We start from the raw sequence: 24,374 nt of genomic DNA on the forward strand, positions 1-24,374 counted from the left end.
AAGGAACATTAGTCGACGAGATCTGGACCCATAAGAAAAGTAATAAACCTTTCCTTCCTAAAGCTTCTTTTCCAGGTACGGCAAAAATTGCACATGGCCTGGATCACGCTGGAAAGGATGCAATGGTTCAAGAGGTTGAGAGACATTGAGAAGCAGTAGGCTTCTCTAGATACGCAGAACAATTCTGCAAACGTTGTGCAGTATGTCAGAAATTTAATGTAGGAAAGGGTATTCAGGTAAGTCCCGCCTTTACACTTAACCCAATGGGTCCATTCGAACACCTTCAAATGGACTTCATTGAATTAACACCATCAAAAGGGTACCGATACTGTTTAGTAATTGTTGATGTGTTCTCCTGATGGGTGGAAGGTTTTCCTTCCAAACATGCAGATGCCAAAACTGTGGCAAAAGCATTGATAAAGGAGATCATTCTAAGATGGCGAATACCACAGAAATTGTAGACTGATAATGGTAGTCATTTTGTGAATTCTGTAATTAATGAATTGACTACTTGGCTCCAGATAAATGTACATCATTATTGCAAATACCATCCTCAAAATGGGGGTATAGTAGAGAGATGCAATGGTACCTTGAAATCTAAATTGGCTAAAATCTGTGAGCAAACAAAATTAACTTGGCCTGATGCTCTACCCCTGGCCTTGATGGGATTAAGGGGAAGAACACATCGGCAGTTAGGGCTGTCGCCATTCGAAATTCTGACCGGATGGCCCATGCCAGTCGGCATGGTCATAGGTAATGTTACATTGCATACTGTGGACAATGATCTTCTTTCCAGTCTTACAGGTCTCCGAGCTTCTCTGAAGGAAATCCACGAGCAGGTTAATCAGACCTGGAGAACTAATCCTCCATCAAAGGACTCCCCAATTCCGTTAGGAACCTGGATTCTGGTTAGAGATACTCGAAGGAAACATTGGCATCACCCTCGTTGGAGAGGACCGTTCCAAGTTCTGCTGTCGACACCACATGCTGTTAAAGTTGAGGGACTGCCTGCCTGGATTCACGTCTCACATTGCAAAGAATGGCACCCTTGATTGTGGTACTGCTATGTCTGTCCCTTCCCTTGTCGACTGCCCTGGTCAGCATGACTTTCCCTTTCGGAATCACCACATCAGTTCAGGTTGATTTCTGTTTTATTATTGACTGTGTGACTGGTCGACAAGTCCAGTGGACCTGGTCTGACAAATATGTGTGTGTAACTGTTACAAACTCTGGATTCGGAAGTAACTGTTATGAGTGGGAATGGGTTTTTGCTAATACTGGAACTGATGACTGGGGTTATCTACCCTATAAGGCCCAGAAGTATGGTGAAATATCGGTTTTCTATTATAAAAGGACATGCCCCTCATGAATGTGCTGAAAACCATTGTAACCCCTTGATCATTACTCCGAAGAACCCCTCTTTACATGATTCAGGAACCTATATCTTAGGGGCGTATGTATCTGGAACAGATCCTCTAGGGAGATTTCAAATTAAGGTTGAAAACCCTGTTACTAACACCTCCCATTTCCCCACACACACACTCATCTCCCCTACCCCTGGTCTAGACCTGGCCCCTGTCAAGGTCATGAATATTTCCACCCTTTCTTCCACTTTTTCAATTGAAACTGAGTATGGCGATCAGAACCGTTGGCTGCAATGGGTATTGTATTCGGCTAGACAAGTAAATCAATCTGATTGTTATGCCTGTGCTACTGCTAGGCCACATTTGGCCACTGTCCCTTTTCCCCTTTCTAACATATCTGATCCTACTGGCCTTCCTTGCCTACTTGCCCTTTTTATCTCTTCCTCCATTCCAACCGACTCTAATTGCATTACACTTTCCCTTCTCTTTCCCCCACTCTTCATATGACTCCCCCGATGTTCCAGGCTCACGAAGGTAATTAGACCTGTTTTTTTTTTTTTAGAAACCTCACTTCCTCCCGTGGCACTAATGGTGGTAATATCCCGTCCTTGTTCTGTTTCCAAACTTTTCTGGTTAATTCTTCCTCTTTAGCTTCCAAATTATCAACTTTTCTGATTACTCAGAATACTCCACGAACCGATATTTGGTGGATGTGCCGTAAGTCTAAATTGCTTGACATTCTTCCGCCTGACTGGACTGGCACTTGTGCTTTAATACAACTTGTTATGCCTTTCCGACTTCTCCCTTTAACTGCCTCCCGTGTGTCGACCAATTCTGGCCGACGTCGTCGACCCCGTTCTGTGGACCCTTCCCAATTTTCCCTACATGGCCCTGGGGTGTATTTTGATTCTATTGGGGTCCCTCATGGAGTCCCTGTTAATTTCAAGGCACGAGACCAAGTTGCTGCTGGATTTGAGTCTATTTTTCCTCAGGTTACTATAAACAAAAATGTTGATTGGATTAATTACCTCTATTACAATCAACGACGATTTTTAAATTTTAATAAAGAAGCTGTTGAAGATATCCATGAGCAACCTGATAAAACATCCCTTATGACCTGGCAAAATCGATTGGCATTAGATATGCTCCTGGCTGAGAAAGGAGGCATTTGTGCTATGTTTGGTGATGCATGCTGCACCTATATCCCTAATAATACAGCTCCCGATGGATCAATCACCCGTGCTTTAGCAGATTTGACTGCTCTCTCTAATGAACTAGCTCCTAATTCTGGCATTTCTAATCCTTGGGACCAATGGTTTATGTCCACTTTTGGGTCATGGGGTCAATGGCTTAAGTCAGTTTTCATTTCTCTTACAGTTGCTTTGATCGTTCTCCTGCTTGTAGCTTGCTGTATTGTTCCCTTGATAAGATACATTGTATCCAAGTATTTTACTGCCTCTATGGCAAAGGCTTACTTTTTACACGAAGAAAAAATGCTTCAGATCAGCACAGCCCCACACTCCTCCGCCCACTCCACTCCTTCCCCCTCTCCTACCCTTTCCTGCTCGACTCTCCCGTGATCAAGTATTTTTTGTTTGCTCAAAAGGAGGGAATGTGGAAAATGAATGTTCTCTTCGTTCCATTGTACTAATCCTTGTCTAAGGAGTTAAGCAGAAGTAAGTTTTAAAAACATGCTTTGCTGAGCAAACAGAAAAAATATTTGTCAAAAGGACTCAAGGTCTAAGCATTCCACACTGAGACTGCCTTATCACTTTTCCCTTAGTTTACATCTGAACGCCATAACAAGGAGCCAAGGAATCAAGTTGCACAAGGAGCATTGAAGGGGCTCAAGGACTGTGCAAAATAAAGTGTTGACTGTTGCATTTTCATAATGAATATTAAATCACGCATTCTAGGGGTATAAAAACTTGCCCCACCCAATAAACAGTTGTTCAGAAGAGCCCTGACGCTGTCATGTAATATTGATTGCCTGCTTTTCTGAAACCTGCTCACTGTGACGATGGAAAATAAAGCTGCTATATGATCACACCTGCTGTCTTGTCTACATGATCGTCCACAGTTTCGAAAGGTTTACTACAAATGTTGCAGAGGAAGGTTGTACCAATAGACAAAACCGTAGTGTGTTGTGGAAGAGAAGAATGACTGAGGACTGATGTGTTGGTGTTATCAGACATTATATGCTGCTGTGGAGACATGATCGGAATCGGTAGGAGGGCTTCATAGTGGCCATTGTCCAGTTGTCCTGAGCACAGAAGGTAAATGAAGAGAGTATTTCCAGAATTGTAAATGCAAGGCGGGATGTTGGGGTCGTGTTTGAAGTAAATGACAATGGTAGCATGGAGAATCTCTGAAAGAGCTTGAATTTCAGCTTCACCACCATAAACTTCAGATGTTGCCATGTATTCATAGTACTCCTGACTTGTTGTGACAACTCGATTTGCGTTGGAAAGAACAACAGGAAGAAAGTCTCCAAATCTGTCCCAATGGGATGCAACAAAATCTACTGCCCTATGTTGTAGTGAGAGTGCATTGCCTTCCTCAACCATTTGTGTCAAGAAATAACCCACTGATAGGAACAGGCAGTTGCCGGATCGCGGAATAGAGATGACGTTATACAAAAACTGGTCGACAGAGAAGATACTGTCATTCATTTTATAATAAAGGCTTAGGAAACAACTGTCGCAGTATAACGAAAATAGAAAGGTGTATGGGAGGCCACAGGCAGAGTGGGGAAGGGTTTGGAAAAGGACAAATAGGAATCGAGAAATGCCATGTCGCATGCGTGTGGGCGGGACCAGTTCTGAGGTGGAAGCAGGACGAACCAGAGGAGAAATATACATATAACAGATGGTGCGGGGCGACGGACACCTCTCTTTGTAGGCGCGTTCACGTCATCACGTGCCCGTGGAGGGATGACGTTTAGCGGCTTAATTGGTCGGCGCCAGGGCATTGAATACCAAAGGGAATTACAGCCTCTAGAGGGGTCTTCTGGCTAGATCATTACAGAGAGACAGAGAGAGGGGTACTTGATAGAACATTGCCATTAGTTTACCAACCACTGCGGCTTGTGCCTTGGTTATTGTAAAGATTTCTTGTATGTATTTTGATAAATACAGTATCTCTGTACTAACTTTGGTGTAGGTATTTATTGGGTTGTGGTTAATAGTGCACTGTTTATTTTTGTATATACACTTTTTTCTCTTTTTCTGTATTTTGAATATTCTTGTTTTTGGTAAACCCTGTATTATACACTCTTTGGAGGAGCTGCTTCCTGACTTGGATTATATGGACTTTGGAAGACAGCTTTATTTTTGATTTTTGATTTACAGGGGATACACAAACCAGTGTGTTTCTTCGGTCCCAAACCCGGATAAATGGGGGAGGATTACGTCAACGTAGCGGGTGTTGAGAGTCCACTACTCTCCTTACTAGAATTCGGCATCTGTTCTTCTTGGCTTGCGGGTGACCTCAGTAGCGTAGCAGACTGAGTCTTCGATGTGTGGAAAGGCACACATAGATGGCCACCCCAGTTTGTGGACTATTTGCCAATTATATTTATTTCTTTAATGATACAACAGTAGAGATACAGCACTGAGCTACGTGTGTGTAACGGTTACAAACTCTGGATTCGGAAGTAACTGCAACAACTGGCAATGGGTTTTTGCTAACACTGGAACTGAGGACTGGGGTTATCAACCCTTTGAGGCCCAAAAATACGGTTTGAAAAATCGGTTTTCTATCATAAAAGGACATGCTTCTCATGAATGTGCTGATAACCATTGTAACCCCTTGATCATCACTTTGAAGAACCCCTCTTTACATGACTCAGGAACCTATATAGTAGGGGCATATGTATCTGGAACAGACCCTTTAGGGAGATTTCTAATTAAGATTGACAATCCTGTTACTAACACCTCTCATTCTCCTGCACACACACCCGTCTCCCCAACTTGTGGTTCAGACTTTTCTCCTGTTAAGATTATGAATATTTCCACCCTTTCATCCACTTTTTCAATTGAAACTGGCTATGGCAATCAGAACTGTTGGTTGCAGTGGGTATTATATTCAGCTAAGCAAGTAAATCAATCTGATTGCTACGCCTGTGCTACGGCCAGGCCACATTTGGCTACCGTCCCTTTCCCTCTTTCTAATATTTCTGACCCTGTTGGTCTTCCTTGTCTCCTTGCCCTTTTAACCTCTCCATCCACACCAAAAGACTCTAACTGCATTACACTTTCTCTCCTCTTTCCCCCCACTTCTCATATGACTCCCCCGATGTTCCGGTCTCATGAAGGCAATTATACCTGCTTCTCTAGTAATTATAGTTCCCCCTTCATGCTTCTCGCCGAAAAGAGGGGTGTATGTGCTATATTTGGTGATGCGTGCTGCACTTGCATCCCTAATAATACGGCTCCCGATTCTGGCATTTCTAACCCCTGGGATCAATGGTTTATGTCTACTTTTGGATCCTGGGGCTGATGGCTCAGGTCAGTTTTTATTTCACTGGCTGTTGTTTTTATCATTCTGTTGCTTGTGGCCTGCTGTATCGTTCCCCTGATCAGATATATTGTGTCCCAGTATTTCACTGCCTCCAAGGCCAAGGCTTATATGTTACACGAAGACTGCATGCTTCAAATTTCTTCCTCCTTTTCTTCCACTCCTTCCCCTTTCTCCTACTTTTTCCCGCGTTACTCCTATGTCACCCATATTTTTGTTGGTTCAAAAAGGGGGGAATGTAGAAGAAGAATGTTCTCCTCAGCACCATGTATCTTGTGTGTTTAGTAAATTAGAATTTTTATAATAACTATTTTGTAACTTGCCAGTGAGAGACGCTTTGGCTTATGAACTAACAAAAATATGTTATTCCAGGGTTCAGGAGAAATAGTGTCCACATGAATAAAATCTAAGCTGTTTCTTGTTTTCTCTTTCTCAGAGTGAATGTTTCAGGGACAAAGTCACAAGGCTGCAGAAAGTACATGTAGTTTATGCAAAGGCATCTCTCCTGTGCTTAGCTTTGAGAACACAGATAATGCTTAGTTCAACAGACATATTGTTTAACTCTACTTAGATGATAAGGATGTTTTTCTGTCTTATTAATCATGAGATGCTGAAGTATAAAAAAACCCTCCTGGCTTTTGATCAGGGTTCAAATTGAGTTTTGCGGCAATAAGTTATGCTCTTTGAATCTCTACTTACTGTGACTCCAAATGAATAATAAAGAGACCCGAAGAAATATTATCTGCCTGCTTTCAGTGTGCCTTTTTCATCCACAGGATACTGTGGGTGATCAGATTTATCCTGCCATAATCATAAGGGTGTGAGCTAAAAATATCTGAATAGTCCCTTAGTAAAGTTTCAAGTTCTATTACTTCTACTGAAGACAAATCCATTTCAGACATGTCCACTTGTGGCAGTGCTTCATTAGATGCATTACTAGCAGTAACTGCTGACACTAAGGTGTATTCCTCGTGTCCCTGGCCTGTGATGGAAAACAGCTGGCCAAAAGGACATCCTTCACTGAGGGAAACAGGGTCTGTGGATGGATTAGCAACTCTGACAAAGCCTGTGCCATTGTTTACTGATGTTAATGTTCTAACGTAGGGGAGTGGTGTGGCTCTATAATGCCAACAAAATTATTGACATGGGACGAAGCTATGCAGCTTCCCATTACAGAGACTGGGACAGTTGCTGGTGAAACAGTTGTGGCGGCACACTGTACAGGGACAAGATGTTGAGGGGAGGAGAAAGTCACTCTGGTGTCATACAGTGACAAATGTGCATGTGGCAGGTTCATGGTCATATGATACTGGTTTAGAAAATCCCAACCTAAAATCACAGGGTGGCAGGAAGAACGCACCACGTGAAAAACATGAGAAAAGGTAATGTCTCCAGTATGTACTGGGGCAGTAACAGATACCAACATATCCAAGAAGTGCCCAGTTACAGAGGTAGCAAGGACAAATGTCTTACTGATGGGCTGAGCAGACAATGTTGGAATAGATCTGAGGCAGTCCTCTGTGATCAGCCATCCATCCATCCATCCATCCATCCATCCATCCATCCATCCATCCATCCATCCTCTTCCGCTTATCCGAGGTCGGGTCGCTGAGGCAGCAGCTTGAGCAGAGATGCCCAGACTTCCCTCTCCCTGGCCACTTCTTCTAGCTCTTCTGGGGGAATCCCAAGGCGTTCCCAGGCCAGCCGGGAGACATAGTCCCTACAGCGTGTCCTGGGTATTCCCCGGGGCCTCCTCCCAGTTGGACAAGACCGGAACACCTCACCAGGGAGGCGTCCAGGAGGCATCCTGATCAGATGCCTGAGCCACCTCATCTGACTCCTCTCGATGCAGAGGTGCAGTGGCTCTACTCTGAGCTCCTCCCGGATGATTGACCTTCTCACCCTATCTTTAAGGGAGAGCCCAGACACCCTGCGGAGAAAACTCATTTCAGCTGCTTGTATTCGCGATCTCGTTCTTTCGGTCACTACCCATAGTTCATGACCATAGGTGAGGGTAGGAACATAGATCGACTGGTAAATTGAGAGCTTTGCCTTATGGCTCAGCTCCTTTTTCACCACGACAGACCGATGCAGAGCCCGCATTACTGTGAACGCAGCACCGATCCGCCTGTCGATCTCACGCTCCATTCTACCCTCACTCGTGAACAAGACCCCAAGATACTTGAACTCCTCCACTTGGGGCAGGATCTCACTCCCAACCCTTAGAGGGCACTTCACCCTTTTCCGGCTGAGGACCATGGTCTTGGATTTGGAGGTGCTGATTACCATCCCAGCCGCTTCATACTCAGCTGCGAACCGATCCAGACAGAGCTGAAGATCACGGCCTGATGAAGCAAACAGGACAACATCATCTGCAAAAAGCAGTGACCCAATCCTGAGTCCACCAAGCCGGACCCCCTCAACACCCTGGCTGCGCCTAGAAATTCTGTCCATAAAAGTTATGAACAGAATCAGTGACAAAGGGCAGCCCTGGCGGAGTCCAACTCTCACTGGAAGCGGGTTTGACTTACTGCCGGCAATGCGGACCAAGCTCTGGCACCGATCGTACAGGGACCGAACAGTTCTTATTAGGGGTTCCGGTACTCCATACTCCCGGAGCACCCCCCACAGGATTCCCCGAGGGACACGGTCGAACGCCTTTTCCAAGTCCACAAAACACATGTAGACTGGTTGGGTGAACTCCCATGCACCCTCTGGGACCCTGCTAAGGGTGTAGAGCTGGTCCACTGTTCCGCGACCAGGACGAAAGCCACACTGTTCCTCCTGAATCCGAGATTCGACTATCTGATGGACCCTCCTCTCCAGAACCCCTGAATAGACTTTTCCAGGGAGGCTGAGGAGTGTGATCCCTCTGTAGTTGGAACACACCCTCCGGTCCCCCTTCTTAAAGAGGGAGACCACCACCCCAGTCTGCCAATCCAGAGGTACTGTCCCTGATGTCCATGCGATGTTGCAGAGACGTGTCAACCAAGACAGCCCTACAACATCCAGAGCCTTGAGGAACTCTGGGCGTATCTCATCCACCCCCAGGGCCCTGCCACCAAGGAGTTTTTTGACCACCTCGGTGACCTCAGTCCCAGAGATGGGGGAGCCCACCTCCAAGTCACTAGGCTCTGCTTCCTCATTGGAAGGCATGTTAGTGGGATTGAGGAGGTCTTCGAAGTACTCCCCCCATCAACCCACAACATCCTGAGTCGAGGTCAGCAGCGCACCATCCCCACCGTATACAGTGTTGACACTGCACTGCTTCCCCCTCCTGAGACGCTGGACGGTGGGCCAGAATCTCCTCAAAGCCGTCCGAAAGTCGTTCTCCATGGCCTCCCCAAACTCCTCCCATGCCCAAGTTTTTGCCTCAGCAACCACCGAAGCCGCATTCCACTTGGCCTGCCAGTACCTAATAGCTGCCTCCAGAGTCCCACAGGACAAAAGGGACTGGTAGGACTCCTTCTTCAGCTTGACGGCATCCTTCACCGCTGGTGTCCACCAATGGGTTCGGGGATTGCCACCACGACAGGCACCGACCACCTTACGGCCACAGCTCCGGTCAGCTGCCTCAACAATGAGGCAAGGAACATGGCCCATTCGGACTCAATGTCTCCCACCTCCCTCGGGATGTAGTCGAAATACTGCCGGAGGTGGGAGTTGAAGCTACTTCTGACAGGGGGCTCTGCCAGACATTCCCAGCAGACCCTCACAACACGTTTGGGCCTACCAGGCCTGACCGGCATCCTCCCCCACCATCGAAGCCAACTCACCACCAGGTGGTGATCAGTTGACAGCTCCGCCCCTCTCTTCACAGAGTGTCCAAGACATGTGGCCGCAAGTCCGACGACATGACCACATGATCATTGAACTGAGGCCTAGGGTGTCCTGGTGCCAAGTACACATATGAACACCCCTATGCTTGAACATGGTGTTCGTTATGGACAATCCATGACGAGCACAGAAGTCCAATAAGAAAACACCACTCGGGTTCATATCGGGGGGGCCATTCCTCCCAATCACGCCCTTCCAGGTCTCACTGTCATTGCCCACGTGAGCATTGAAGTCTCCCAGCAGTACGAGGGAGTCCCCAGAAGGTGTGCCCTCCAGCACCCCCTCCAGGGTACTCCGAACTGCTGTTCGGTGCATACGCACAAACAACGGTTAGGACCTGTCCCCCCACCCAAAGGCGAAGGGAGGCTACCCTCTCGTCCACCGGGGTAAACCCCAATGTACAGGCTCCAAGTCGGGGGGCAATAAGTATGCCCACACCCGCTCGGCGCCTCTCACCGGGGGCAACTCCAGAGTGGTAGAGAGTCCAGCCCCTCTCAAGGAGATTGGTTCCAGAGTCCAAGCTGTGCGTCGAGGTGAGTCTGACTATATCTAGCCAGAACCTCTCGACCTCGTGCACAAGCTCAGGCTCCTTCCCCTTCAGAGAGGTGACATTCCACGTCCCGAGAGCCAGCTTCTGTAGCCGAGGATCGGACTGCCAAGGTCCCCACCTTCAGCCACCACCCAACTCACACTGCGCCCGACCTCCTTGGCCCCTTCCATAGGTGGTGAGCCCATGGGAAGAGGGACCCACGTTGCCTCTTCAGGCTGTGCCCAGCCGAGCCCCATGGGTGCAAGCCAGGCCACCAGGTGCTCGCCATCGAACCCCACCTCCAGGCCTGGCTCCAGAGGCCCCAGTGACCCGCGTCCGGGCGAGGGAAAACGCCGTCCAAATTTTGTATTCATCATGGAGGTTTTTTTGAACTGCACTTTGTCTCATCCCTCACCTAGGACCAGTTTGCCTTGAGTGGCCCTACCAGGGGCATAAAGCCCCGGACAACAGAGCTCCTAGGATCATTGGGACACGCAAACCCCTCTACCACGATAAGGTGGCAGTTCGAGGAGGGGTGTTATCAGCCAGCGTCCACTAAAGCATGGAGTTCAGCTCCAGCTATTGTGTGTTGTATAAATGGAGTAAGGTTGATGTGGGTGGACTGATACGTGATCAGAAACTGGCATTTGGTCCTCAGTTTCTAATAGTTTCCCTGAATATGTTTAGAGGAAGACAGAGTGTTGTCTGGGGTGGAAAAATGCACCCATCTTGTGGGAGGAGTGTGATAGCTGTCTGAAGGATGTCTCAGGTTGTGTGACATAGTGGGTGAGGAGGGTCTACTTTGTCTTTAGAGGAGACCTGATAATGGGGAAGAAGCTCTATGGGGTCTGTCACTATAATCAGAGTTAGAAGAATGTATTGCAGCATGGGCTCTGCGCTCACCCAAAGGAGAGCAGACAGGTGAATTATCATAACAGTACCTGGAAAGAGAACAATCAACACAGTGATCTGTTTGGGAACGGTAAACCTTTGGATGCTGAGAAGCTGGGGAGTGGCTTCAATGTTACCGAGAGCAGGCATCACCATTTTGGGGAAAGCAGTCATCATCAGAATAGGTGTAACAACATGGTGATGAAGGTCGGAAAGATGGTGTAGAGATGTCATCATAGAAAGAGCGATTTTTTCCTGCATAGGAATTTTGGGTAGAATTGTACCAGTCCTGACAGTGGCACTGATGGTAGTTCCATTGTTTTGAGTGATGACCAGTGCAGCAGGTAAGATTTATCATTCCACAGGCATGAGATGTGCTCCTTATTCCTTTTACTTTGTGTTTAAGGTCCGAAAACTGCTGTGTGAGTTTGGCAAGTCTCTCATCAGTGTAGCATTTATTAGACTGTTCTAAGTCACGTAAGTCAGCAATAGCAGTGACTAAGTCAGTTATAGGATCAGCAGCACGGCTGTCTGCATTGTTTTGTGTGGCAGTCACTGGCGTGACATTTGAAGGAGCAGCCATGTTGAGAGCTAACTGAGCACGTTCACATTGCTTTGCTACTTTCACTGCAGCATCCAGTGTCACTGTGCCATGCTCATGGATTTTTAGTTGAAGAGAGGCATCTAATCCCGACACAAACTGTCTAAAAATTTCACAACGTTGAACATCAGCAGTGTATTGTGGAAAAGCTTCAGTGACTAAGTTAGTCAAGTCTGCTGCATAAACCTCTAGTGGTTCTTCGGGTTTGCGAGGACAAGACTTCAAGTACGTTTGAAATGTGGCCAAAAACTGCCGTCTTCCAAAAACAGTGTTCAGATTGGCTTTAGTCAGCCATTACATCAGGGGAGAAGCTCTGCCAGAATGAGAACGCTGCACCACTTTTGTGGGGAGAAGCTTAGCCTTTTCTAACGGAACTGCTGAAACATTCAGAGCAACTTCTAATCGTTGTATCCACAAAGTAAATGGCTCAACTCCGTCGCCGGTGAAAGGTGGAGGCAATTCGACTCTAAATGGCAGTTGCATGTTCACAGTGTCAGTGCTAGGCCTTTGCTGCGGAATAACAGCGGGTTGATGCTTGTCATCCACCATGTTTCAGAAAAATGCGCAGTAGCGTGCAGCACTCATCTTGTAAAACTGACACCAATAGTTACAAAAGTGTCCACAAGTAATAGCTATGCCATCTATAGAAATGCAAATTAATGTCCACAAATTTAACTTCTGGGCTTACAGGCAATCTCGATAGCATAGCAGATTGAGTCCTCGATTTGCGGAAAGGTACAAAGAGATGGTCACCCCAGTTTGTGGACTATTTGTCAATTATATTTTATTTCTTTAATAATACAACAGTGGAGATACAGCACTGAGCTACCCAAGAACACTTCTGGTCTCCCTCTCTCTCTCTCTCTCTCTCTCTACTCCACCCAACAAATTTCTCCTCCCTTAAATAATCCATCAATTAACTTTATTGAAATTTCTTGACATGAACTCCTGCTTACATTAATTTTCCCTTACTCAGCACGCCACTTAAATGAAAACTTCCCCAGAGGACTGACAGACAAACCTTACAACTGACCAATCAGCATTTTCCTTTTGTTTTGCCACGGTTCCCAATCTTTCCATGCACTTAGACTTGCCGTCACCCTTCTGATTGTGAGCGCGTCATCTCGTTTGAATGTGCGCATCACGTTATTTGTGCGGTCACTTTGTTTTATCGCGCGTGTAATCTTTTTTAATTGTGAGCATAGCACACCTTTACATTTTTTGTCACTTGCTCTTTGGGACCAGCATAAATTAATCTGTCCGCGAGTTACACGTTGCTAATGAAACAGCACCAAATTAAATGCAAGTCTATTAATAGTAATAGCAGGTCACCAGCACTTGATCGTTATTATTATATTATTATGGTTTAGTATTTCATTGTTATGACTTAACTCATAATTATATGACTTACTACCTCATTATTACACCTCAGTTTGTGATAAATATGATGGTTCACTCCCCTCTAGTGGACATTTCCAGAATTGCAGGACTCTTTAGTGTTTTTTAACTCCAAGTTCCTCCCAGTTGGCGCCCATTGGAGTCAACGCCACCTCCTTGGAGCTCCAGGGTGGAGGCTCCGGGCTGCAGAGATGCACACTTGGTGTCGATTGAAGTTGTCTGAATATCAGCTGCTGCCCTTCAAGAGGTGACTGAAGTAGCCGTCTCTTCTTATTGCTAATCCACATCTTAGCAGAACTACAGCAGCTTTGACTCCTCATATAATATCAGCAGTGCGTACAGAATGCAAGCAGCCATCACTTGAATATTATCGAGGGAAAAACCAAAACAGTTTAACAAGCGTATCTGATAAAGTTTAATGTCAGGACTTATTAGCAGCTGATATAGAATGTGTGGTGTCAGACTGGAGTCATAGAGACCACCCACCTTATCACAGCGGACTATCATGTGTAACATGGAAACACACAGGCACAAACACACACAGCAGAACACAAACACTCAGACTGGGCAGCAACGCTCATCTGCCTCAATAATTAGCTTAATTGCTGTGACCTTAAAAATAAAATACTCATATGGCATCACCATACTTTTTGATGCACTCTATCAAACTATCTGTGCTACACATCTAAGATGGATTGAATTCTAAGTTTACATCTCAGTGTAAATGTTTGCAGTGCACCATCTGTTGGAATGCGTTTTGAAATCTATGTAATAATAAAATGCATTGCAGTTGTCTTTCCAACAGATGGTATATCACAAATATTTGTAGTACTACAATGAATTAGTACAAATATTTGTGATGCGCCATCAGTTGGTGTGACAAATGCAATGCACGTATCTCTGTTATATGTTAATTGGTATGGGAATCATGAAAGCAGTGTTAATGTTTGTGATGTGCCATCTGTTGGAGTGACAAATCCAATACGTATGTCTATTCTATATGCCATTCTATTTGCAGAGCCGAAGCAAAACTAACTGCCACAGGTCTGGACCAGCATTTGCGCGCCAGCAGGGAGGTTTACAGGCTGGTATGGTGCCCACTAATCACACTCACACTAACACACATTCTGTCATTAAACAGCTGGCCAATATCAGTGGTGCTGTCTGGTGCTGCAGCTCTGCAACTAGATGATATTGATTAGCATGGGAGTCATAAAATCAGTGCTGATGTTTGTGAGGTGCCATCTGTTGGATACACAGACAGACACACAGACACTTGTCCTTTTATTAAAGAGGAATAATCATAAACAAGAAGTCCTAATATCTTCTGAACATACAAAACATGAAATATGATCAGAGGAATTTACAAATCAAAAGTTACCAAATGAACAGATTTGACAAATAACGGTAGTCACCTGGGTTCGCTTCCCGGGTCCTCCCTGCGTGGAGTTTGCATGTTCTCCCCGTGTCTGCGTGGGTTTCCTCCGGGTGCTCCGGTTTCCTCCCACAGTCCACAGACATGCAGGTTAGGTGGATTGGCGATTCTAAATTGTCCCTAGTGTGTGCTTGGTGTGTGGGTGTGTTTGTGTGTGTCCTGCGGTGGGTTGGCACCCTGCCCAGGATTGTTTCCTGCCTTGTGCCCTGTGTTGGCTGGGATTGGCTCCAGCAGACCCCCGTGACCCTGTGTTCGGATTCAGCGGGTTGGAAAATGGATGGATGGACGGTAGTCATTTTTTTAATTAATAAAGAATTGAAATTTTACAAATTTGGAAGCATTCATATGCCATTTGTCTCTGTGACTGTAACACCTAATCATAATTAATAAAAGATTCATATAAAGTAAATATTCTTTCACATAATTAATTTGTAGAAAACCAAACTGTCATTCAAGGTAATGTCAATATTCTGAATATTTTTTAGATCTCACCAAACACTTCACATCCTAACTTCTCATGTGTTTAATATGCAGAGAGGCCACAAGAGGGAGCAGTTTGGCTCCAGAAGAATCAGCTGATGTCACAGCCCTGAAAGTCACAGGAATGTCATTAAGGTGCAAGTCACATGACCAGTGTCTGAGTTTACAGCACATGATGAGGGCCACAGGAGCTGACGTGGAGTCGATTATCAGTGACTGGCGATGTGTCCAGTGTGCTCATCGACTTTTAAATGACATTTTCCCCTGAATGTGCCTACTTGCTTACCTGCCCACACTGCTGACTGACATTTCCATTTCTCGACAGTCTGTTCATTAATCCTGAGCTCTAAAAGCCCCCAAGGTTAGCAGGAGACGACCTCAACCAACACAAACATCCAGACGACAGGACAACATGGCTGTCAGCCTGTAGAGTTTGAACGTCTGCCAGTGTGCAGCTGTGACGAGGACCTGAGTGACCAGACAGACCAGTGGCTTTATGAGGTCACACATTAGGGACTGAAGCAATGGCTGAGGTGACAGGAGAGAGGAGAGGGCAGCAGGGCTTAGGTCAGCAGTGAAGAGCTCATCGAGTAAAATTCATTTTGACCTCAAACTACCAACACAAAGACACCTGTGCTTGATGGAAACATAAAGTGACCAGTGAAGAGTACTGGTCAGTGGTCTCCTGGTGTCAGATGGCAGATTGTTACACTCGAAGCAGGACCAAACCCAAACCCTGGATAGAGGGGCTCAGTGAAGGAGGTGTTGAACCTGTGCAGGAGGGTCATTGTGTGTGAGACGCTATAAAATGACAGAGAGCCAGCAGGCCAGTCCAGATACACACCTATTCTGGGGCTGTAGGGGGCGCTGATTACAGTCCTCTTGTTATTGTGTCGCACAGTGTACCGGGAATGAGACCACAGCAAACACCAGGACTTGTCATTGTATCCAAGGCTGCACTCCACACCCCGTCCTTTCCTGTCCAGTCCATTATATGCGACTCCAATCATCATGTCGTCTCCACTGCCCTCCACCTCCCAGTAACAGTGTGTCCCAGTCAGAGCCTCTCTGCACAGAACTTGGGCCAAGTGGTCAAATCTCTCAGGATGATCGGGGTATGTAGCTTTTGTCCACTCACGTGTCACCTTCTTGTTCCCTTCAGACAGACAAAGGTATCTGTGTGCTGTGTTGATGTCTAGTGTGAGGGGACAGAAGTCTGAAAGGAGAGAAAAGAAAATGAGATCTATCTATCTATCTATCTATCTATCTATCTATCTATCTATCTATCTATCTATCTATCTATCTATCTATCTATCTATCTATCTATCTATCTATCTATCTATCTATCATATAGTGCCTTTCCCATCTGTCAATGTCTCTCTCTTTCTTTCTTTAGTGTGTTTCTTCTCATCTCTTTTTATTATTTGACTGTCGTTCTTATCCAAGGTGACTCCCATCATCTGAGATTCCATTGTTTCCTTTTCTTTTTTTTGTCCAATTGTAGCCCAGGCAGGTGAAGTGACTTGCTGAGGTCACACAGTGGTGTCAGTAGTGGGATTTGAACCCACAACCTCAGGGTTTGAAGTCCAAAGTCTTCACCACTACACCACACTGCATTACTCCTTTATCTATTATATAGCGCCTTTCATGTCTATCTATCAACTATAGTGCCTTTCACTTCTGTCTACTGTATTTGTTTTTAACTCCTTTTCCTATTTGTTTGGTCTTCTACCATGGAGCCCACTGTCATTGACACAGTAACAGATGGTGTGACTTGACGCTGTTGCCCTTTAATTTCGGTGGTCAGCCTGAGTCTCTCTTGATGTTTTCTTGTTTTTTCTCCACCATTTAAACTCTCCTTCTGTTCAATCTAACGTCAGCTTTACTCTGGTGGTCTCATCAGGGAGGTGGGCTACAGTCCTGCAGACCCTCAAACATCCTGAGAATATTAGCAGCTGTGCTCACTGGACCATGAAGATCTTTGGAGGTGGTCTTGTAGTCTTCACACTTACCACCCTTGGCTGTGACCTCCTTCATCTCCTCCTCTTCTCTTGTCCTCGTTCAGTGTGAGTCACACAATGACACAACACAGCAAAATGAGGACTTGACTGAGTGACTGAAGACCCCGGTGACACTCATTAGAAGAATCAATCAGCTTGAGATGTCATGACAGTCCAGTGAGGTCTTTGAACTTCTAAGGACCCCCAATAATTTTCTCTGCCATTTTCATTTGTTTAAATGTTTAAAATTTGTGAAGTCGAGAACTCAAAGCAAAGTGTCTGCTCTGAGGAGTAAAGAATGGAGGATGACGAGGACTTTTGTCATCTTTAACTTATTTCACATACAATTGTGCTTCATTTTTAAACTAATACTGTGTCTGTATATACAGTCATGTGGAAAAGTAAGTGCACCCCATGACGTGGATTTTCTTTTCTTTTCCTTTTTTAACATGTATGGACACATCAAGACTCGGGTTCATCAGACAGCTTTGGTGACTCACTGCCTGAGTCTCTCTATCCCATAATGCACCAGTCACAGGACCCCCATCACTCTCAGCCCCTCAGTCACACAACACTCAGACTTCCATATCCTAAGCCTGTCCTTTTCTATTAAAACTTCAATGATTTTTATTGTGATGATCCATTCAGTCACAGCGCAAACTCACATTTTAAAAAGTCGTCTCTGCTCTGAGGTTCAGGAGGCTGGAGGGCGAAAACTGGAGCGTCATGAGCTGAAAATAAAAAGAAGAATGGAAACTGTGAAGATGGCATTGTGGGATTTTAGTTTAGTTCTTAAACACGTATTACAAATGCAGAGGAGTTCAAATAAAACATTTATAAAATATGCAAGGGCTGGCAAATTAGGCAAAATGTAGATCTGAATATTCATATTAATAATAAATATACAGGGAGTCAGAGAGTATTGAGACCCCCTCACTTTCTGCACACTTTACCGTGTTGTTGATTTCATTTTAAATATATTAATGTGCCTTTTGTGCTCATCAGTCTACACTCAGTAACCCATAATGACAAAGTGAGCACAGGTCTTCAGAAAGGTCTGCACATTTATTACAAATCAAAACTGAAACTTCTCCTTCCTAGAAGTATTTAGACACTTAATTCAGGTCTTTGTGGAAGCCCCTTTGGTGGTCTTCATGACTAAGTGTCACTACAAGCTTTGCTCTCCTGGATTTGGCCAATTAATCCCATTGTTCCTGGAAGATCCTCTCAAAATCCATTAGATTTCAAGTGAAGCGTCTGTGAACTGCCATCTTCAGGGCTCTCCAGACGCATTCTGTGGGGTCTCAGTCTGGTCAATCAAGGACCCTCAGAGACGAGACAAAAAGCCTCATCAGAGTTATCTTGGCTGTAGTCTTCAGGCCGTTGATCCATCGCCCAGTCTGAGGTAGCAGGTTTTCTTTAAGGTCATCTCTGTATTTGACTGCACTTCTCTGACCCTCAATTCTGACCTGTCACTCTGTCCCCATAGCCTGATGCTGTCACCACCATCTTCACTGTAGATATGGCATTAGGCAGGTGGTGAGCAGCGCCTGGTCCTCTCCAGACATCCTGCTTGGTCTACTGTCTAAAGAGTTCAATGTTTTCTCATCAGATCATTGAATCTTTCCCTTGATGCTCTCAGGCTGTCATTTGTCTTTTACTGGACAGTATCTTCTGCCTGGCCACTCCACCATAAACACTTGATTTGTGGAGCGCTGCTGTGATTGCCGTCCTTCCTACAGTTTTTCTCATCTTAGCAGAGAACGTCTGAAGTTCTGTTGTAGTGACCATTAGGTTTTTGGTCCCCTCCCTGGCCAAGGCCCTTCTTTCCCAGTTACTCAGACTGGCCATCTCTAGAAAGTGTCCCGGTGGTTCCAAACATTTTCCATTTCACAATTCTTGTGGCAGCTGTGCTTCTGGGAACACTCAAAGGTTACAAATGGCTTTATCCCTTTACTCTGATCTTTGCCTCACCACAATTTGATCACAGAGGTCTACAGAGGGTCCATTGAACTCCATGGCTTGGTTTTGGTCCGGACATACAATGTCATAAATATACTGTATTTGATGCATATTGACAAGCAGGTACAGTTGGAGACATCTTCAGGGATCCATCTAGTTAAGAAATCCTACCTGAGAAACGAGAAAGTACAAACCCAGTGAAATTTGCAGTAGAATTACTCTGTAAAATAATTGGAGATGACTTTAAACCAGATACCGAGATAGCAACAACTTATCGCATACGGGGATCAAATACCTTTAAACCTAGGTCTTTTATTGTTTGCTTTGAGCGACTACGATGTAAGCTTGATGTGATGGCCCTTCTCATACACAAGTAAGAGATTATATTTGAAAATAATCTCATCTGTATTTTCCCTGACTTCTCACCTTTAACAGCTGCAAAATGGGAGCCTTCCTCAATATTAAACAGCTGTTACGGAAAGCCAATATCAAATACTGCATCTTGTATCCCGCCAAACTGAAAGTGGAAGTTTGTGACCAATATTATATATTTTCAAGCAAGGAGGAAGCTGAAAAGGAATTAAAGAAGCTGTTCCCGACACTCTTTTGAAAGACAGTAATGAGCCGTATCCTGTCATGGCATGGCAAGGAGTTATCACATGCTGTCTGATCCATTTGTAAAGATATGTGTATTATAATCATACATCCTTTTCTTTACTTGGACGCTATATGTTTATGTTTTAATTACAGTTATAGACGTGAGTGTGTGGAAGTTATAAACGTGAGTGTGTGGAAGTAATTAAAGTAGGATTTGTTTTTTTTTGTTTTTTTCTTCTATTTCACTAAAGGATACTGTTTAACATCATACCCTTGGTTTATTGTTATTTATGTTATTGCATTAGGATTTACTATGCTTATCTTAGACCACTTTTTAACACCATTCCCAGGGTTTATTATTTTATTATTTTATTATTTTAAAACTGTTGAAGATTATATTTTAAGCTTAAAGACTGTTAATGATTATATTTTGGCAGATAGTATTTAAACTTTAGCTGCAATAGATATCTGTACTTTTTAATTCTCTAACGCCGGGTTTTGGACTTGTTTTGTTTTGGACGTGCTCTGTCTCTTCATATGTCAGAGGACTGGGACATTGTGAAGAGGGGTCTAGCCTCATGTGGGGAGGCAAAATGAGGGGGTGTGGGGATAAGTGGGGGAGAGAAGGAGAGCAGGCTATATCTAATCTATTCTTTTAATCCTTATAATTATAACTATCAACGTAACAATAGGCTGTTTGGAAATAATTCGTGGGGAAATTGGAAATTAAGATTAGAACTGCCTCACTACCAGTTAAGACTATGAAATGGCATTAAAAATTCAGAATCAATGTCTCCATGATGGGACAGTTAATTTTGTGAGCTGGAATGTTAAAGGCCTGAATCACGAATTAAAGAGAAAGAAAATATGCTCTCACCTACCAAGCTTAAACGCTAAAATAGTATTTTTACAGGAGACCCACTTACTAAGCAAGGATCAGTTCAGACTACAAAAAGACTGGACTAGCCAAATGTTCCATTCTAGCTTTATAAAGAAAACTAGAGGGGTGGGAATTCTCACACACAGAACAGTTCCATTTGTAGAATCAGATATAGTATCTGATCCTGAAGGGAGATATGTGATGGTCATGGGCAACTTATTTAACTGTAAAATGATTTTGATAAATGTTTATGCACCTAATGTCGAAGATAAGGAATTCATGCAAAATCTATTTGCATCCATTCCCAATGTGAACACTCATAAAATTATAATGGCTGGGGACTTTAATTGTGTTTTAAATCTACTCTTAGATAGGACTCCTGCCACAGGGGGGACGATGTCTATCACTGCAAAGACAATTACACAGTTTGTAACTGACCACAACTTATCAGACCCATGGAGGTTTCTAAACCCAAACTCAAGAACATATTCATTCTACTCACCAGTGCATTATAGCTACTCAAGAATTGATTATTTCTTTATACATAATAATTTCTTGCCTACGATTAAATCTTGTAAATGTGACACAATTGTTATCTCTGATCATGCACCTCTAGTGTTGGAGCTAAAATCATTATGCCCCCCACACTCACCTCATGCATTAACCCACTTCTATTAGCAGATGAGAACTGTACATAATTTATATCCAAACAAATTAGCTTCTTCCTAGAGACAAACACACCCTCAGAGGTTTCTGCAGGAACACTCTGGGAAACTCTAAAGGCCTTCTTAAGGGGACAGATTATTTCATATCTTTCCCACAGAAATAAATTAGAAACCAAGAAAGTTTCAGAGCTAAGAAGCAAAATTACTAGAATAGATGAAGAACAAGCCAGGCGTCCAAGTGAAGTTCTCCACAGGAAAAGGCAGGCTCTGCATACAGAACTCAACAACTTGACAACTAAAGAAACTGAACAACTTATTTATAAATCAAGACATCATTACTATGAACACGGAGAGAAAGCTAATAAGCTTTTAGCTCAACAAATTCACAAGCAAGAAGTTCGCAATGCAATCCCATTAATCACCAACACGAATGGAGATGAAATCATTGACCATAAAAATATCATTTAGAGACTACTATAAAACCTTATATTCTACTGAGTTTAAAGAAGACAACACAGAATCTAACGCATTTCTGGATACATTACAGATAACACAAATAGATACTTTTAGTGCTGAGGAACTGGATAAACCTCTGACCCTATCTAAATTACAAGATGCTATAAAGTCACTTCAAGGCGGGAAATCAGCAGGCCCTGATGGCTACCCTATAGAGGTTTATAAGAAATTCTCCACTCAGCTAGCTCCCCTCTTATTGGCAACATTTACAGAAGCTAGAGACAATCAAATTCTACCTTAAACTTTTCGTCAAGCATTAATCACCGTCTTTCCTAAACAAAATAAGGACTTGTTACAATGTGCATTATACAGACCACTTTCACTTTTGAATAATGATGTTAAGATACTGTCAAAAATTATAGCTAGAAGGATGGAGAAAGTGCTGCCCTCGGTAATATCACAGGATCAAACTGGATTTATTAAAGGCTGACACTTATCTTACAATCTCCAACGCTTGTTTAATGTTATATATTCACCAGCAAAGTCAAACACCCCAGAGATATTATTATCATTGGATGCAGAAGAAGCTTTTGATATGATTGAATGGAACTACCTTTTCACTACATTCGAGAAATTTGGGTTTGGCCCGAATATTTGTGCATGGATCAAACTACTGTATACCAATCCAGAAGCCTCAGTCTCTATTAACAACATTTGTTCAGACTACTTTAAACTAGAATGTGGCACCAGACAAGGTTGCCCTTTATCACCACTGCTGTTTGCAATCACCATTGAACCACTGGCAGTCCACTGTCAAAATTCTTATCAGATAAAGGGGATTATCCGAGAAGGACTGGAACATAAAATTTCTCTATATGCAGATGATATGGTTTTATATATATCAGACCCAGAAAACACTGTGCCTGCAGTTTTAACAGCACTTTCAGATTTTCAAAAGATTTCTGGTCTCAGAATTAATTTGAATTAAAGTATACTCTTTCCAGTGAATTCACAAGCATATAATATTAGATTGGACACCCTAACTTTTACCATAGCAGATCAGGTTAAATACCTAGGGGTAAATATCACAAGTAAACATAAAGCTCTTTATCAACAAAAGTTCGCCATCTATATGGAAAAATGAAACAAGACTTGCATAGATGGTCAACCCTTCATCTCACTCTAGCCGGAAGAATTAACATTGTTAAGATGAATATCCTTCCTAAGCTTCTTTTTTTATTTCAAAACATCCCAATATATATCAATAAATCATTTTTTAAGCAATTAGATTCAACCATAACCTCATTTATTTGAAACCCAAAACACTCACGTATCTGAAGAGAGACCCTACAAAGACCTCAGGCAGAAGGTGGCATGGCTCTACCTAATTTTCAGTTTTATTACTGGGCAGCAAACATACAAGCCATAAAAACCTGGACACAAATATTTGAACATATACAGGCTTGGTCCACAATAGAAGTAAAATCCTGAAGTACTTCTTTATACTCCCTGCTTTGCGCTCCAATAAATGCAAGTTATCGCAAATATAGTAATAACCCAATTGTGCTTCACTCACTCAGAACATGGAACCAAATTAGAAAGCAATTTAAGATGGAAAATATTCTATCTGTGGCACCCCTGCAAAAGAACTACCTCTTTCAACCCTCGCAAACATATCCAGTTTTTAATATCTGGAAAAGATTTGGGAATAAATTGCTCAGAGATTTTTATATAGACAATATCTTTGCATCCTTTGAACAATTACATTCCAAATTCAACCTCCCAGCTACACATTTCTTTCACTATCTTTAAATTAGAAACTTTTTCAAACAGAACCTGCACTATTTTCCTCATCTCGTACCCTGCACCATGCTGGAAATAATACTGCTCAATTTCGAGGACTTAGACACCATTTCTGCAATATATAAAATTTTATTAGAGTCCCTTCCTTTTAAAGATCCAAGAGGACTTTGGGAAAAAGATCTCTTAATTAATATATCAGAAAAGGAGTGGAAGGTACAATGCAGAGAATTCACTCAAGCTCCATATGCACAAAGCATAGAATTATTCAACTCAAAATTATATATCGAGCTCATCTGTCTCGCTTTAAACTGTCCAAAATGTTTCCAGGGCAAGATCCAACCTGCGAGCGCTGCAACCAAGCTCCTGCCTCACTGGGTCACATGTTCTGGGCCTGCACCAAACTAACATCATTTTGGACCAAAATTTTTAAGTGCCTTTCAGACAGCCTTGGGGTCACAATCCCTCCTAACCCACTAACAGCTGTGTTTGGTGTTCTTCCAGACGGACTTGAATTGGAGAAGGACAAGCAAACTGTGATTGCATTCACTACACTTTTGCCACGCATTCTTATTTTGTTAAATTGGAAGAATCCTAACTCTCCTCTAATAAGTCAGCAGAAAACCGATGTTTTATATTATTTGAAACTGGAAAAAAATCTAATTCTCAGTTAGGGGATCTGTACAGAATTTTTTCAAAACCTGGCAGGATATAATCAATAATATTTTAGAATAAGAAGAAATAATTATTTCCTTCTCCATTTATCTTATTTTGCCCTATTAAACTCAACAATTTTATCATGTTTACAAGCCTTAAGTATTACTCCTTCGGCCATACTCTCCTTCTCAGGGGTGGGGTTTGATTTGCTTTCAATCCTATTTTTTGTAAAAATTGATCTATATGTACTGAATGATTATAATAAAATTAATAAAAAAAAAAAAAAAGAAAAGAAATCCCACCC

At 43.4% G+C, this 24,374-nt stretch overlaps 4 protein-coding genes across 14 annotated transcripts in view; 1 reads left to right on the top strand and 3 right to left on the bottom strand.

Annotated features, from left to right (window-relative positions):
• Positions 1-24,374, top strand: part of LOC114652512 (tripartite motif-containing protein 16-like) — a 979,029-nt gene that overhangs the window by 470,119 nt on the left and 484,536 nt on the right. The gene's annotated exons all lie outside the window — the stretch shown is intronic.
• Positions 1-24,374, bottom strand: part of LOC114641503 (tripartite motif-containing protein 16-like) — a 1,283,323-nt gene that overhangs the window by 313,489 nt on the left and 945,460 nt on the right. For 8 of the 11 annotated variants that reach the window (XR_007934961.1, XR_007934960.1, XR_007934959.1 and 5 more), the window contains one exon: positions 17,719-17,784. The exons of the other annotated variants lie outside the window; for them this stretch is intronic. Coding sequence is in view for 2 of the 8 variants with exons in the window: in XM_051927841.1 (XP_051783801.1) it covers positions 17,719-17,784 (66 nt within the window). In the remaining 6 variants the exon portion in view is untranslated. The remainder of the gene's footprint in view (positions 1-17,718; positions 17,785-24,374) is intronic. 11 annotated transcript variants of the gene reach the window in all.
• LOC114652554 (E3 ubiquitin-protein ligase TRIM47-like) overlaps positions 1-24,374 on the bottom strand; it is a 156,023-nt gene that overhangs the window by 96,487 nt on the left and 35,162 nt on the right. The gene's annotated exons all lie outside the window — the stretch shown is intronic.
• Positions 12,375-24,374, bottom strand: part of LOC114652539 (tripartite motif-containing protein 16-like) — an 837,738-nt gene continuing 825,738 nt past the window's right edge. The window contains exon 7 of the mRNA XM_051927874.1: positions 12,375-16,269. Within this exon, the coding sequence (XP_051783834.1) occupies positions 15,728-16,269 (542 nt within the window). The 3' untranslated portion in view covers positions 12,375-15,727. The remainder of the gene's footprint in view (positions 16,270-24,374) is intronic.

This window comes from Erpetoichthys calabaricus, chromosome 5 (genome assembly GCF_900747795.2).
Source record: "Erpetoichthys calabaricus chromosome 5, fErpCal1.3, whole genome shotgun sequence".
NCBI lineage: Eukaryota > Metazoa > Chordata > Cladistia > Polypteriformes > Polypteridae > Erpetoichthys > Erpetoichthys calabaricus.